Here is a 17,799-nt window from a genome sequence, read left to right as displayed (position 1 = left end):
CTGAGCTATGGTGACAGAGTTCATTATCCAGCCAACCCCAAAGTGCACATTCTCTGCAGACATTCTCTTAACATTTAAGCCAATGTGAATCAAGTTTTCCTTATATGTAGAAGATTTCCAAGAAAGATACAAAATTGCTGTAGATATAACTCTAGTTCAGAATTCAGAATACACTTAGCAAATAAGAATAAATGATGCAACCATGAATGGCTGTTCTTCTGCTCATTGGTAAAAGCATATGAAGGCTGTGTGTGGGAGTAGACCTGCAAAGATTAGCATGGTTGGCTTTCTCAGGACAAAGGTATCCACATGCACGCAATGCAAATATAGTTACATCTCTCTTCTGTCCTCCCGACAACAATAAAATTTTATGTCTTATCTGTGATACAACACAGTATACAGTGTACATACAGTCTGTCTCATCATTGCCCTCTGGTAAAAAGACTAACAGCAGAGTCAAACTCCTGGACCAAGAAAAACTACAAAAAAAAAAAAAATTAGGATAAGTTGATCCAGAGGGCCCAGCGTGTAAGATAGCAATTTGCAAGATGCCAGCAGAATTTACCTTAGAATGCAGAACAGGGGATAAAGCAGTGGCAAGAGAAAGGAGAAAGGTTGGAGTGAGAATGACTCACCAGGTACTGAAAAGGGCTAATTTATAAATGAGAATGAATAAATAATTTTGACTTACAGGTGCAAAATCCTTAGTATCATTACCTGAGCAAATCCAACAACTCCATAGGCAACATCATTAGACAGGATAGTTATTTTCACATAACTATCACTACCGATCTCTGCTCCACCTTTGGGATTTTTAAGCTGAACTCTGAAGGATTCTTCTTCTTCTGGAACTACATCGTCAAGAATATTTACTGCTATTGTAGCTTCTCTGTCACCAGGTTCAAATATCAGTTCACCTGAACTAGCATAAGAAGTATACATAAGTTAATGACAGAAAATTTAAAATACACACATACTAGATTACTCATGACACACATTATACTGAGTAATATCAAAATTTGTGAAGAATCACATTTCACAAATAAAATTTTGATTAAAATTATTCATTTAATACTGATGAACATCATAGAATCCATATTAGAAATATGGATAATATCTCCATTTCTGGCTTTAAAATAGATCATATATTTTATATTTCATATATTTCTCAGTCACTGAGACTTAGAATTGCCATATGAAATTGTAGTGAGCATAACAGACACTTAGCATAAATATTGGACCTACCTAGGAATAAAGTCAGACTGGCTGGAAATGTAGGCCAGCTCATACATGTGTGAGTGGGCAGCTCCCACAACAGCAATTAAAGTCTTGCTTGAATTAAGGGACTTCACTGTAACAGAAACTGCATCATGAGCAGAAGGTGCTTCCAGAACAAATGAGAATTGATTCTGCTCTGAATTCCAGCAGTAAAGAGCAGACCCTTCTTGGCCAATTACAAGTATGTGAACTGCAAGAAGGAAAGAACAGACAACTGGGGTGAAAAGTGAACTCTCTCGCACATTCTCTCTACCATTTCCAAAGCGAAACTTTTCCAATGCTCAAAGTTCCACTTTGACATCTCAAATTAAGTGAATACAATGCCACTTCTAAAAATATCTGAATATAAGTAATAATTTATGAGTGCTGTGGAATGATCAGTCCAGTTTGAACAATGTACCCACATGTATTTAAGAAAAATGAAAACACTGGTAACACTCAAATGCATTTTATATTCTTAAATCTATCTCAATACTTACTTATAAATAACATTTTTAAAGTGAGAGATATTCATAATTCCAGCACTAAATGTTTCATTTTTGTATTTTGCTATCTACTTACCATTCCTAGTAATTTATAATTGACAATTGTAAAAAATATAAGGAAAAAATTTCTGAATTCAGAATTTTATTCTATATTTATTGTTTTATACAGTTTTATATGTTGCATGTAGTATACAAGTTTATAATTTTAATGCATAGATAATCTATAGGGTTGATCTTCAACATATATTTAATAATTTTCCTACATTGGCTATTTGTTGTTTTACATTTAATATTTCAATATTACATAAAGACAGAATTCTTATTATTTTCACTACATAAATTACTGAAGGTTATTAATTAGGCCAATGTATATGAACAAATTCATAACTTCTAAAGTATATTTTGCCAATGCTTTTTGAAATGTTATCGGAAAATAACGTTTTTATTAAATTCAAAGCAATGGCACACATCTGTACCTATAGAAGTTGGGAAGGAAAAGGGCTTATATGTTATATATAATGATAAACAATCTTGAGACTTAAAAATGGCCAGGGGTGGGAGGAAACCACAGAGATACATGCAAAATTCCAGTACTTCTAAACTGTTAGCCCATAGGTTTTAGTGGTAAACCCCATATCCATACTCTTACATATCAAGAACTACTGACCATATTTGTTTTCAGCAATTAATTTAAGTACTATTGTAGTTTGGTAAATGTTGCATAAAAGATAAATATCAAGAAAAGTGTTATTAACACAATTGAATCTTTATCCATATCTTTTGCTTTATTGCTTTATAAAACTGGTGGCATTCATAAAAGAACAAACTTGAATGGATCTAAGAGCCCTCAAATTTAGTTGATATAATCTCAACCAAGATCAAAACTAGAGTGATCTGAGCATCACTGATTTTGTGTCTCCACCTTCACAGATATACCCTATTTACTTCTCAATCTGGTTGGTAAGGATAGAAAACAAGTTGATAATGAGACATTTACGTTTAAAAATATGGGTGGCTTAAAACTGCTTACAGATGCTCTTCAACTTTTAATGGAATTATGCCCTAATCAATCCATATTTGTTGAAAATAGTATCAGTCAACATGCATTCAATACTGTTAACCTACGGAATATCACAGCTTAGTCTGACCTGCTTTAAATGTGCTCAGAATAAGCCTACAGTTGGGCAAAATCATCTAACACAAAACCCATTTTATAACTGATTATTGAATATCTCGTGTAACTGGTTGAATACAAAATGCAGTCTCTGCTGTTTGCCCTGCGATTACGGGGTTGACTGGAAGCTGCACTTGCTGTTGCTGTCTGCATTGCAATCATGCTGCATATCACTAGCCTAGGAAAAGGTCACAAATCAAAATATGAAGTGTAGACTTTACTGAATAAATATCACTTTCACAACATTATCAAGTCAAAAACAGAAAAATCCTAAGCAGAACCACTTTAAGTGGACCATCTGTATATGTATGTAATGAGAGTTTTCTTAGAAAGTAAACATTTGTACCATTCAAGAGCATGAAATTGGGTCAGAGAATTTATCATGAAAAAATCCGAAATCTCTGTTTTGGGCACAGAAATATAACTAGTACTCATATAGAATTCTCTTTCACTTAGCAAAACTGTAAAAAAAAAAAAAAAAAAAAAAAAAAAAAAAAAAAAAGGAAGCAAAGGTTATCTCAAAGAAAGGCAACTAGACAAGACAGTTTAAGAAGTGTAGATAGGGGCTGGGGAGATAGCTCAGTCGGTAGAGTGCTTGCCTTGCAAGCACAAGGCCCGGGTTCAATCCCCAGCACCAAAAAAAAAAAAAAGGTATAGATAAAGAGAAGTTTGAGTTCTGAATAGAAAGTTAGTAAGCATTCCTAACATTTGCAGATGTGAGACAAAAAGAATGAAGACAGTAAGAGACAGTGTGGCAAGGAAGGGCTACAGAGGAAGCAGCAACATCAGGAGAGAACTGAGTTCCACAGTAAGGAGAAGGGAAGATTCTGAGCAAAGTCTGAGACACAGTCTATCTGTTCCACAGGGCTTATGGAAGCATTTTGGGAGTTGAGGGAGGTGGAATTGGGCATCTGGTCTAGATATCAGGGTCCATGTGGTTCAGAGGATGTAGAGATTCAGAGACCAAAGGAGGATGAGTCTCTTCACCTCCAGGTGCCCTGGACTTCTTATGAAAGCTAAACAGGGATGAAGGGGTGACCATTTATTCCAGATTACTTCCAAAGAGGATGATGTCCAGAGGTGACAGTATTGGTGAAGTTAACAGTTTGGGGGACTAGGAAAGGAGACTTAAGGTGTCTTCCCAGCAGCACACAGAACTTTGAGGTTTAAATGGGATAATAAAGAAAAGGTCTTCAATAGACCCTGGAACATAATAACATTCAGCAAATAAAGGCTATAGATTTCCTTATGTTCTAACTCCCTTACCCATATATATTCTTTTATCAGCCCTTTCAAAAGTGGAATTCAACAGTGTTCATATTGAGCCTTTTTTCTTATAGTATATAGTCTCTTTCCAGACTATTCCATCTCAGCCTATGCTAACATGATCCTCCGTACTTAGGAACTTCCAATGTTTATATGTGACTAAGGATGCTGTTCTAAACTTCAACCAGTAGTATTTACTCAAAGGCATCTCAAACTATCATATCCCAACCAAACTCATTATATTTGCCCCAAAAGGCCCAGTCCTCCCCCCAAGTGACTTCCATGATAGTTGTAGTATTATGTTTCCATTATCTGCAGAAATGAGGGCTCATCCTTGACAACCAACCTCCCTCCCACCTACCCCCCACATCTCAGTGATCAGCTCCTATGGATTTCACTTGTGAGATATCTGAATCAATCTATCCCTATTTTCCACCTGCATCGCCAACAACTTTCCAAGTTATCTCTACTCTGAGCATCTTCACTTTCTTTTTCTTACTAGTCTCTAAGTTTTTCTACCATGACAGTGAAAAGATCCCCTTTAAAACAAACACACAGCCTGTCTGCCCCCGACCTCTCTCTCTCTCTCTCTCGACTTGTCTCCCTCTATTTCTCTATCACCTTCTCATAAAAAGTACCCCAATGCTTTGGGAAGAAAGATCATACTGTTTTAGGTCCCTTCTGATTTATCTAATTGATTAATCTTTGGTCACACCCCATACTACTGTCTCCTCCCTGCCTGTGTTTGAGCCACACTGGCCTTCCTGGTCCTTCCCTCCAAGCACCACTCACCATCACCACCTGACCTCTTCGTGCATGCTGCTGACATTGCTGAAGCCCACCTCATGCCCAATTCTTGGTCTCATGAACTCTTACTCAACCTATAGCTCTTAGTTAAATTATTCTTCCCTAAGAACGTTTTCTGGTTATCTCTAGATCGGGTCAAGTTCTACCCATTTTGTGTCATGATAACACTGTATTCCATTCTTTTACAGCAGTTAACTGTTTATGGCTAGAAACTTGTGTGCTATATATGATGTCTCTCTTCCCTACTATATGCTAAAATTCTTCAGGATAGGGACAGACTATATATGATTTTGCTTACCCATGTTTCCCCAAGTTCTACCTCTGTGCTTGGCACATAATTGGCATGCAAAATATATCTATTAACTAATAAAGAAGAGAAGGGTAAAGGGGAAGATGAGTTTATATGTCCTTGCAGTCTTTGTTATATTCGTTCTTCCTCTTCCATATAAAGAACTCAGTCACTACCCGATAATCTCTGTCAAGTCATTAATCAGAATAAAATATGTGATCCTCACAGTCATGGCACCAATCTAATATTTTTAATAAAATATTTGACACATACAAAATAAGAAAGCTCCTGAACATTCTTTAATGCATAATTTCAGCTTTCAGGGGATCTATAATAAGCCACTCTAAATAATTACCTACAATCTTTTCATACTTCCACAACCTCAAGTCACAGAAACAAAAGAAATAAAGAGACCTCACAATGGGTCCCTTAATAAACCTCTGGCAGAATTTCCCACAAATTCTTTTAGAAAGTTTGCCTATTATATTTTTTAAAAATCTTTAAAGGCAATTCTATAACTTTAATTAATGGCCCAACCAGGCAGCATACTCCATCCTTAATTTATTAGACAACTATTTTGAATAATAATAAGTGCCTCAAGTAGACACAGTTAATCCATTTGAAAACTTGAGGTTTAAGAGAAGCAAAAATTAAAAGGCACAAAATTAAGAGACAACTAAAAAATGACAAACAAATATATGATGAAAGATACATAAATTATTCAGTAAATTGTACCGATGAATAAGAAAATCAATCAAGTTGTATATCATAAGAGATTGCAGCCATGTAGGACTTGAATGTGTGGACAATATAAAGAGATGATGTGAGGAGGGGAGGAGCAGAAAAGAGGCAGGCACAGGATTTTGACCGCAGAATGAAGACAGTCTGGAGACCTGAAAGACATGCCATAGTCCAGATGGAAAGTGGTAGGGTCTAGGAGAATGTGCTATGAATGCAGGGCTGAGGAGGAAGAAGTAGAAAACATGAAAACAAAATGCAATGAGATAAATAAATAAATATATATATCATGAGATAAATATATAAATTATATATATATATATATTATATAATAATTGTATGATATTATATATATATATTTATATGAGATGAGAGGTGAATAACCTGTGATTCCTGGTCAATGTTGAGGTGATCTAAGGTGATAGCCACAATGACTAACAGAAAAAGCAGTCAGGCACCTAAGAGAAAAACTGCAAAAACAGTCTCTTGTATTTGCACTAAAAACCCTAGTCTTCTCAATATGCTTTACTTTATACATTTTAACTTTTGTAAGTTAGATTATCCTCAAACAGCAATGTCTCTGAAGTCCAAACCTCTAACCATGTCTCTATCCATCATCCATTAGCATCTTCATATTTTTTATTGCTTCTCTAATCAGATATGAAGACTATAAAAGCAGGGAATTCTTCGTATCTACATAACAATGACTTATATATAATATCTAATTAGTAAAGTGTGTTGTTTCATTCATATGAAATTGTCATGTCTCAATCTAACAGCAGGACTGTGATTCATTTGGAATAGCCTGTGGAGGCCTATGGGCTTGGCTTCCAAGTTCCTCTGGGCACCTCAGCAGGACACATGATGACCCACTGACTGTGCCTTCTCCTTGACACCTTCCCCAGAGGCATCCTAACCAGCTCACATGCCAACTGACCTCAGCTGCTTCTTATTCTCACCAGTCCACCCAGACAGCAGATATACCACAGGACCTCATTAACAGATATTATTTATGAAAACATAGTGATTAAAAAATATTGCTTATTTTTCTGATGTGTGAATTAAAGTACAGAAGACTGAAAAGGATTTAAAACTGTGAAGGAGGTTGAGAGAGTGAATAAAAACAGTAGAGTTCTCAGTTATTTTTGACTTTTCAAAAAATCCTTAAATACAAATATTTCCTCTCATATATTGAGTATTATTATATAAATATATATTTTAAAATATATATTTAATGTCATTCTTCATTTTCCCTAGACAAAAGAGACAAGAGACAAAAGAAATATCCTATCTTTATTCTTCATTAACATTTCCCTCTGTATTTTAGCCACTTATTCTCCAGGAGTCTTTTGAAATTCTAGGATTTCTGGAAGGATTGTTATAAAGATAATGATTTTATACTCTAATTAAAATATCCAATATCTGGAATTTGAAAATTCTATGTCTGATTCAATGAGATTAAAATTATTCTGCCTTTTCACACTGCCTTAACAACTGGTTAGCAGTTGAAAAGTTCTTACCTATTCCAGAGGCTGGTGTGAAGGAACGGATTCTGTTAACAGTAGGAAAATCCAGGGACTGAAAATATCTGAAAGAAGACTGTCCTATCTCCCAGAGGAAAATGTCAATGAAATTCTGACCTCCTACAACAATGGAGTAATAATCAAATCTTGAGGCAAAAGTTACAGAAAGAAAATGACAAAATTGCATAATAAGACTATAACAAAATAGTAAATCTAATTTAAGAAACAAATTTCATATGAATCCATTTAGTTCTACAAAAATATAACTTTATAGATAACGTTTCAAAGGTCTTTGCATTTACCACACAAGGTGTATTCATAGTTAGCTATTGACCATGACCCAACTGTAAAGCAAGAAAAGGAGCAAAATATTTTCTATTTTAACATTGTTGGAATTTCATCTATGAAAATTGCAATAAGCAAAATAAATCATATTCCTATTCAGAAAATATTTTGAAACAATCTTGTCAAAAGTTGCTGAAAATTTTTTATTAATACTACAAATTATTCATGACACACCAAGTTAATATAGATAAATACAAATAAAAAGCTACCTGTTTGCACTTTGGCTATAAAATCTTCATATATTTTTCTATTTCACTTACCCAACTCTTATTTTATTTCAATGTAACTTTAAATTGGTGGTTCAGGGCACTACAAGATTACTGGCATAATATTTATTTTTCCCCAAATGCATTTATACCTGACAATTAACAATATTCCTCAAGAAACAATGTATGGATTACCTAAAACACTGTTACAAAAGCACTTTCATATGAAACATGTATTATGAAGGCTAGATGATTTTGATAATACCTATACATGCATTATAAGCACTATATAATCTTACCTAGAAAGGTATTTTTGGCAAAAATTAAGTAAATATCATCTCCTGAAGACAAAGCCTCAACTTGTGTTGTCCCACTGACCGGCACTTCTTGAAAGTAAATAAACGTGCTGCCAGACCATCTGAATAAAAGGGTGTGTAGCCTGACATTAGCCTGGGAAACTGCTAAGAACAAAGAGCTGCCTCTGTTGAACAAGGCCATAGTCAGAACACCTCGGACAGGAAGATTCTGTTGCAATGCAAAACTCTGTCCATTCCATCTGAAGACCTGTAGGAAATGTTCAAATATAAAACCTTTCATGACTAGGAATTTAGCACTTGGAAGAATTTAGCCAATATCATATGTCTGTTCTCCTGGATCCTTTTATTTAATTAGGATGATATTTTTATAAGTGGGAAAGTACCAAACCTAATGCTATCTCCCTCTTTTTATCTGTGTGTGTGTGTGTGTGTGTGTGTGTGTGTGCGCATACGTGCAGAATAAATGAAAGAAAAATAAAGAAATCTTAAAACAGTACAAGATCTTCTGATGCTGCAATATCATTTCCAACAGCTCGATCAACAGTATAGAGAGAAATGCCCAAACTATTTTCAACCTCATGGTGGCAATGTATACAAGGTTTCAGGATGAGTTGCATAATATTGAAAATTAAAAGAAAGTATATAATCTACTTGGTTTCCTATACAACCTGGGCACTTTCACAGAGAATTATACTTATTCAGGAGATAGAAGATGGTGGAGGAGACAGAAAATAACGGAGTAAAGGAAAGCTGCATCCCAGGTGGGGTAGAAACCCTCTTCAAACAAAGACATGAGGCTCAGCACAGCTAGTAGATGTGTACATATGCACGACTCTGTTGAACAGTGTGGCACCTTCAGTAACCAGGTATACGAGTTTCCCAGACAAAAGAAAGGTGGCATGGCACACTGAGCGTGCATATGCAACTCCACTGACACTCAGGGCACATGTGCAACCCTGCCAACACCCCCACTGTGCCTGTGCAGCTCTGCCAAAACTTCCTTAGGATTTCATAGCATAGAATACCTATGTGAAATATATTTTTCCATACAGGGGAGACAAAGGGGCTAACATGTAACGGGAGACAGAGGGAGATGGGGACTAACAAGGGCTATATAAGGCAAACCCCACTGCGATCGGGGCTTGACCTTTGGATGAGAATCCACCGAGTCTGTGCTGGCACAAAATAAACACTGCTTCTTGTTGACCACCTCTGTGCCCTGTCTCTCTGTACATGAATCCTGCAACATTGTCCTGGGACCAAAACAGCAGGTGTACATCTTCTCAGCAAGATGGGTGAAAGAGGAATTTCACTAAAATTTAACAATGGACACTAGTGGTTCAGGGACTCAGGAATTTGGGTACAATAACTGGAAAGGATACATCAGAGTAGACCTGGCAGCCCCACCATGTAGTGTCTGTGAAGATTCACCACAGAGAGAGGGAGAGGAGATAGTCTTCATTCAGAGAAACCTGACATCAAAAATGCTACAAAATCTTAACTGATTTCAGAGGTTGTACTGCATGCTGGTGCTTGAGAAGCACGCTCTGTATATCAACTGGTTGTGGAAAGCTAAGGCAAGTCACAAAATCCTGGCAGGAGGCTCTCCAGGGACCAAGGCTGGGCCAGCTGGAGAGTGAGTGAAACAGTGACTGTACTCAGGGGAAGGGGAGTCTGACTGACTTGTCCTTTGTGTCGGGCAGCTCATGTGACCAGCTGACAGGGGCCAGGAGTCTGAGCTGGCAGGGTGAATATACTTAGAGACCAGGTCTGGGAAGGCTGTGCTCCTGGGCATCAGTGAGTAGAGGATCAGCGCCCTTGTCCCCATGACTGGATTTCTTGGGAAGGTCCTGAGAACCAGACCTGCAGATGGGGTGGGTCCACCCAGTCTCTCCAAAGAAGGCCCCATCCAACAAAGCCCGCCGAGGCCTGATTAGACCAGCCCCACCTGATGAAACTCCCTTCACAGAACACTGCGGAGGCCGTTCCCTGGGAGGGCACCGAACAGTCCAAATGGACAAAACAGCAACTGACAGTTTGTCCTAACCCATCCCAGCTCACACTGATGAGAAGGGACATTAAGTCTTAGGTTGCTCCAAGAGACAGCTCAGAGAGCAACACAAAAACAGGATGGGGTGAATAACCCTCAACCCTTATTCTCTCTATCAGTATATAACTCAAGAAGAATTGGAAAGACTGTTGACATACACAGTGAACACCCAATCTTGTCAATTATTTCACCTCAGTGGAGAAGTTTCCTTCACTCTTCATCCTTCGTTAAGATTTTTTAAAAAAATTATTTCTATATCTGCACGTGTGCATGTGCACACCTGAATTCTGGTTGTTTTGATTGGTTCAGGACCATATATGCATACACTCATGTTTTTTTTTTCTCATTTTAGTAATTTTTAAAATTACTAATTCTTTCTAGAATTGTCTTTTGAGGGTTCAGGTGTTTTGGATTGTATATTTTGGTTTGTATTATTTTCATTTGTTTATTTCTCTTGTTTCTCTTTCTCTCTTATCTTCTCCTGCTAATGACCAAGTTCCATTGTTCTCTCTCCCTCTTTCCCAATACCTCACTTCTATTTTTCCCCTCCTTCTGTATAAGCATCACTTGCTATATCTCTTCTGCATTGTTTTACTTTTTGAAATTGTAATGTCTTTTCTAACTTCCTAACACATTTCATTTTGTCCTAAAAAATTATTTTTACCCATTCTCAAAACTAATTGGTCAATATAACTCCTCCCCCACCATTAATGCTAATACATTCATTACTACTGTGAAAGATATAGTCAATACCTGCTACTTACTTCAAAGCAAGATCTAGTCCATGGATATTGTTTTTACTGCTGACAATTGCTGAATCCACCATTCCTGTTTACTGGTGGTATTTAATGTTGAAGACATCACAGTAGCAACTTTAATGCTGTGTATTCTTTGCAATGGCTGTTATTATTATTTATTTTTCACCATCTTGTAAGGTGTTGGGAACATACAGGGACATAAAAAGTTCACAGACTAGAGACTCTGCTGCCAAACTAAACATTCCCTGACATTACTCCAACTCAAAGAAATGAGGAGACAAAAACTCCAAACCTACAACAAGGAACCAAGGAGGAACAATAAGAGAGGGAACTCAGGTTCCACCACTTGGTATCTACACATACATCAACAACAGAGAGAAGTTCCAGAACCAATAAGATAATTATACACAAAAGAACATGCATAAAAAAAGATACGGGAATCCACCTCAACTGATGTGTAAGACCAGCATCTCTGTAAACCTGAAAAAAACAGATAAACAAATCCCCCCCCTATATCCACAATCCCCCTAAAAATGTCTCACTGATAGTACAGTAGACAAAAGCTCTGAGAAAGTTTATTAAAAAACTGATTATTAAAATGTTCAATGAACTAAAAGATCATCTAAGGAAAGAATTAAGAGAGGAGTTACAGGCTATTAAAGATTATTTTAATGAAGAAATAGAAATAGTGAAAAGAAACCAAGCAGAACTCCTAGAAATGAAAGACACAATTGATCAAATTAAAAGCTCACTTGAGGGGCTAGGGATATGGAAAAGTGGTAAAAGCACTTGCCTAGCACATGTGAGGCCCTGAGTACCAATCCCCAGCACCGCCAAAACAAAACAAAACAACAACAACCAAAAAAAACTCACTTGAGGGCTGGGAATATAGCTCAGTTGGTAAAGTGCTTGCATGCACAAAAACCTGGGTTCAATTCCCAGCACAAAACAAAAACAAAAACAAAAACAACTCACTTGAAGGCAATACTACAGATTAGATGGCATAGAAAATAGAATTTCAGTCCCTGAAGACAGAACCTCAGGCATTGAAGACAGGCTATATGATCTTTAGTACACAGAAGGCAATAAAGGGGAAAAACATTATAGAACATGATCAGAATATCAAGAACTCTGGGACAACTTTAAAGGGTCAAACATGAGAATCATTGGGATAGAAGAGAACATGGAGACACAAACTATAAGGCATAAAAAACATTCTCAATGAGATAGTTACAGAAAACTTTTCCCATATCAGAAATGAGAGAGACATCCACACACAAGAAGCTTATGGGACCTCAAATAGATCTAGTCAAATATGAAGCTTGCAAAGACAATCAAAATGTCTAACATGAAAAATAAGGAAAGAATATTAAAAGCCACAAGAGAGAAACACCAACTCACATTTAGAGACAAACCAAAAAGGCTCATGTCTGATTTCTCAGCTCAGACTCTAAAATCAAGGATGGCCTGCTGCCACCCTGAGTGAGATGCTCTAAGGCCTAAAAGCAAACTTCCAGCCAAGTTCCCCATACCCAGAAAAGCTCAGTTTCAAATTTGAGGGGGAAATTAAAACTTTCCATGGCAAGAATAAACTAAAAAAACCATGAGCATGAAGTCAGGACTACAAAAAAAATGCAAAGATAAACTACACCCAGAGGAACTAAAAAACAATTCCCAAAGCTATCAAACAGAGGAAGTTCAATACAAGAATAGCCCACTAAATGAGAATTAAGACAGAATAAAAATACCAAAATACCAAAATGGCAGGAAACCACAAACATATCCATACTAACACGCTGAATGTTAATGGTCTCAACTCCCAAACTAAAAGACACAGATTAGCAAAAAGAATCAAAAAGACAGAATTCAACAATATGCTGTTTATAAGAGACTCATAGGCAAAGACATCCACAGGCTGAAGATAAAAGGATGGAAAAAAAATATTTCATGCATATGGTTCAAAAATATAAGGAGTAGCTATAATCATATATCAATGCAGATTTGAAGTAAAAATTAATCAGAAAAGACAAAGAATGCCACTATATACTAGTAAAGGGAACAATCCAACAAGAAAATACAACCATAGTTAATATTTTATGCCTAAAATGTCAATGCACTCAATTGCATGGAAAAAATATTCCATGACATTAAATCCCACATAGATTCCAACACAATAATACTGGGTGATTTTAATATACCATGATCACCAATAGATAGATCATCAAAAGATATAATCAATAAAGTTATCTCCAACATAAACAACACTATTAATCAAATGGACCAAACAGACATCTACAGAATATTCCACCCCATAACAGCTGAATTTACCTTCTTAGCTGCACGCAGAATTTTTTCCAAAATAGATCATAGACCATATTCTAGACCACAAATCAGAAAATACAAAAAAAAAAAAAAAATCAATGTGATCCCCTGTATCATAGCAGATCATAATGGTAGGAAGCTGGAAATCAACAGTAAGAAAAATAATAGAATCCACATAAACAATGGAGATTGAATAATAATCTCTTAAATGAAGAAAGGATCAAAGAAGAAATGAGAATAGAAATCAAGAAATTCTTAGAAATGAACAAGAAAGAGATATAACATATCAGAACATCTGGGGCAGTATGAAAACAGTTCTAAGTGGAAAATTTATAGCACTGAGTGCCTACATTAAAAAATTAAAGGGATCCCAAATAAATATGCTTATGCTCCACCTCAAGGTCTTAGAAAAAGAAAAACAAACTAAACCTAAAATCAGTAGAAGACAGGAAATAATTAAGATCAGAGCCAAAATCAATGAAATTGAGACTAAGAAAACAATACATAGGATCAATGCAATGAAGAGTTGGTCCTTTGAAAAGATAAATAAGATTGACAAACACTCAGTCAAACTAACCCAAAGAAAGAAAGAGTGAGAAGAAGCAAATCGACATGATCTGAGATGAAAAAGGAAATACCACCACAGACCCTTCTGAAATCTAGAGGGTTATCAAAACCTAATTTGAAAATTTATACTCCAACAAACTGGAAAATCTAGATGACACAGACAAATTTCAATTTGGACCTACTCAAATTGAATCAGGAAGATAAAGAAAACCTAAATAAACAAATATTAAGTAATGAAATTGAAATAGCAACTAAAAGTCTTTCAAAAAGAAAGGCCCAGGGACCTGATGAATTCTCAGCTGAGTTCTACTAGACCTTTACAGAACTAACAATCTTTCTCAAATTATTCCATGAAACTGAAAGGGAGTAAACACTTCCAAATACATTTTATGAAGTAAGTATAACCCTGATACCAAAACCAGATGAAGATGCATCAAGGAAAGCAAACTATAGAACGATATCTCTGATGAACTAGATGCAAAAATCCTTAATGAAATTTTAACAAACTGCATTCAAAAACACATCAGAAAGATAATACACCATGACCAAGTGAGTTCCATTCTAGCAATGCAAGGTTGTTTCAACATATGCAAGTCAATACATGTAATTCATCCTTTAACAGAATTAAGGATAAAAATCACATGATCATAACAATATATGCAGAAAAGGCCTCTGATAAAATCCAACACCAATTCACATGAAAAACACTGGAGAAGCTAGGGAGCAAAGTAACTTACCTCAACACCATAAAGGCCACTTAGGACAAACTCAAAGCCAACAGCATACTAAATAGAGAAAAACTAAAAGCATTTCCTCTAAAAACAGGAATAAAACAAGGCTGTTCACCCTCACCACTCCTATTCAGTGTAGTGCTCAAAATATTAGCCAGAGCAATCGGCAAGAAAAGGAAATGAAAGAAATACAAATAGGAAAAAAAGATATCAAACTGTTTGCCAATGATATGATTCTATATTGAGAAGACCCAAAAAACTCCACCAGAATACTACTAGAGCTTATAAATGAGTTCAGCAAAGTAGCAGGATACAAGATCAACACCCATAAATCAATACCTTTCTAACAATTCAGTTGAGAAGAAATCAGGAAAACCATTCCATTTACAATAACCTCAAAAAAAAAAAAAATGCTTGGGAATTAATCTAAAAAAGAAGGTAAAAGAGTTTGGCAATAAAAATTAAAGAACACTGAAGAAAGAAATTGAACAAAATCTTACCAAATGGAAAGCTATTCCATGTTCTGGGATAGGTAGAATCAATATTGTCAAAATAGCCATAATACCAAAAGCAGTATATAGATTCAAGGCAATCCCCATCAAAATACCAATGACATGCTACACAAAATTAGAAAAAACAAGTCTTAAATTCATTTGGAAATATAAGAGATACAAAATAGCCAAAAGTAAAGTAAGAAAAGCAAAGCAGGAGGTATTACAATACCTGATCTGAAATTATATTACAGAGCTATTGTAAAAACAGCTATTTTACTGGCATCAAAATAGACATTAAGACCAATGGAAGAGAATAGAAGACACAGAGACACATCCACATATTTACAGTCATCTGACACTTGAAAAATTTGCCAAAAATATATTTGGAGAAAAGACAGCCATTTTAACAAATGGTGCCAGGAAAACTGGATAGCTATATGTAGAAAAATGGAATTATACTTTTCTTTCTCACCCTGCACAAAACCCAAATCAAAATGGATCAAAGGTTTGGGAATGAGACCAGAAACTTTACAACTGCTAGAAGAAAACATATGGTCCACAGTCCAACATTTAAGTGCTAACATAGACTCCCTTAACAAGACCCCCAAAGTGCAAGAAATAAAATGAAAAATTAATCTGTGGGATGTCATAAAACTAAAAAGTTTCTCTACAGTAAAGGAAACAATTAAAAGCATATAGAGAGAGCCTACAGAGTGGGAGAAAATCTTGACCAGCTACTCCTGATAGGGGATTAATATCCAGAAATAACAAAGAACTCAAAATAATTAGCACCAATAATAATAACAACAATTCAATCAATAAGTGGGCAAAAGAACTAAACAGAAATTTCTCAAAGACAAAATATAAATGGCCAAAAATATATGAAAAAATGTTCACCATCTCAAGCAATCAGGGAAATACAAATCAAAACTACAATACAATTTAATCTCCAGTCAGAATGGCAATGATCAAGAATAGGAACAATGCTGGCAATGTTGTCCAGGAGAAGGTATACTTGTATATTGTTGGTGGGACTAGTACAACCACTTTGAAAAGCAGTATGGAGATTCCTCAAAAACCTAGGGATGGAATCATCATATGTCCCAGCTATCCCACTCCTTGGTATTTTCCAAAAAGATATAAAATTGACACTGCAGAGATATAGTCACCTCGAAGTTTATATCAGCAAATTTACAATAGGTAACTTATGGAATCAACCCAGATACAATGGAGTTCTACTCAGTCGCAAAAAAGAATGAAATTATGGCATTTGCTGGTAAATGGATGGAATTGGAGAATATTATGCTAAGTAAAATTAGCCACTATGAAACTCAAAGGTCATATGCAGAAGCTAGAATAAAATAAGGAATAGGAGAGGGAAGGAAAGGATAATACAAAGAATAAATCAAATATTAAATAATAGACAAGTGAAAGAAGTCTTGCAGAGTAGAGGAAAGAGATGAGAGAGAGGAGGAGGGATGGAAGGGAAAAGAGGGGGAATCATGAACTGAAATAGATTTCCATGAATGTATGAGTTTGTCAGGATGAACCCAACTACTATGTACAATTATGAAGCTCTAATTTTAAAAAAAGAAAATAATAATAATTATACTTATATTTAATTATAAGTACTAATTATACTTACATTATAATTATAATTATACTTTCCTCAACAGGACCTTTGAACCAAGCATTAAGCTAGGAACCCTAGGTACACTGACCTCCTCCTTTAGGGATCTTATTAACTATTAGGAAAAGGCAAACAATCATACAGCAATAACTGAATAAATGATGACTATAAATTAAAACTGATACTGAAGTCAAAAATCAGGATGGTATGATGAAGGATACGGATATATTAGGGGAGTCAATTATACCAGGACAAGAGGCATAATCCAGGGCTGTCCTCGGTCAGAGGAAATATGGTTATCCTCCATATATACTATATAAATTAATGCCAAATTTATGATAATTAGGAATCTTGAATATTTTTTAAATGAGTAACACAAATCAATATTTTTAAAAGATTACTCCAGCTACCAATAGAGAATGCAGCTGAGGAGATCAGAGAGCTTACGGACTAGGTTTGAGACTACTCTAAAGTTTAGGTAAAAAAAAGACGGGAACTAGACTCAGAAGGAAAAGAGTTGAGGTGAAGAGAAATGTCTGTATTCAAAATATTATGGAGACACAGATTCAAAAATACTTAATGATAAATTAGATGTGAAAGAAAAAAAAGGAGTAATTCAACAAAATATATCCCAGAATTCTCCCTTGAGCAGTTGCATTTCTGGGGTTACTATTTCCTGAGATAAATGCAAATACTGATGCATAAGTTTCACAGAGAAAATTAATCAGGGTTCAGCTTTACACTCCTAAAATATATTTAAGCGGATGCATCAGTGACAGTTAGACATGCATGTCTGGAATGCAGAGGAAAGGCTGAAGA

At 35.6% G+C, this 17,799-nt stretch overlaps 1 protein-coding gene across 1 annotated transcript in view; it reads right to left on the bottom strand.

The window, feature by feature from the left end:
• Window positions 1–17,799, bottom strand: part of Adgrv1 (adhesion G protein-coupled receptor V1) — a 583,921-nt gene that overhangs the window by 385,027 nt on the left and 181,095 nt on the right. The window contains exons 49-52 of the mRNA XM_047556631.1: window positions 8,411–8,675; window positions 7,558–7,680; window positions 1,246–1,468; window positions 718–922 (exon numbers count right to left, since the gene is read on the bottom strand). Coding sequence (XP_047412587.1) covers window positions 718–922; window positions 1,246–1,468; window positions 7,558–7,680; window positions 8,411–8,675 — 816 coding nt within the window. The remainder of the gene's footprint in view (window positions 1–717; window positions 923–1,245; window positions 1,469–7,557; window positions 7,681–8,410; window positions 8,676–17,799) is intronic.

Source organism: Sciurus carolinensis, chromosome 6 (assembly GCF_902686445.1).
Source record: "Sciurus carolinensis chromosome 6, mSciCar1.2, whole genome shotgun sequence".
In the NCBI taxonomy this organism is placed as follows: domain Eukaryota; kingdom Metazoa; phylum Chordata; class Mammalia; order Rodentia; family Sciuridae; genus Sciurus; species Sciurus carolinensis.
Note: the sequence above shows the minus strand (reverse complement) of the source record. Positions and strands in the feature narration are given on the sequence as shown.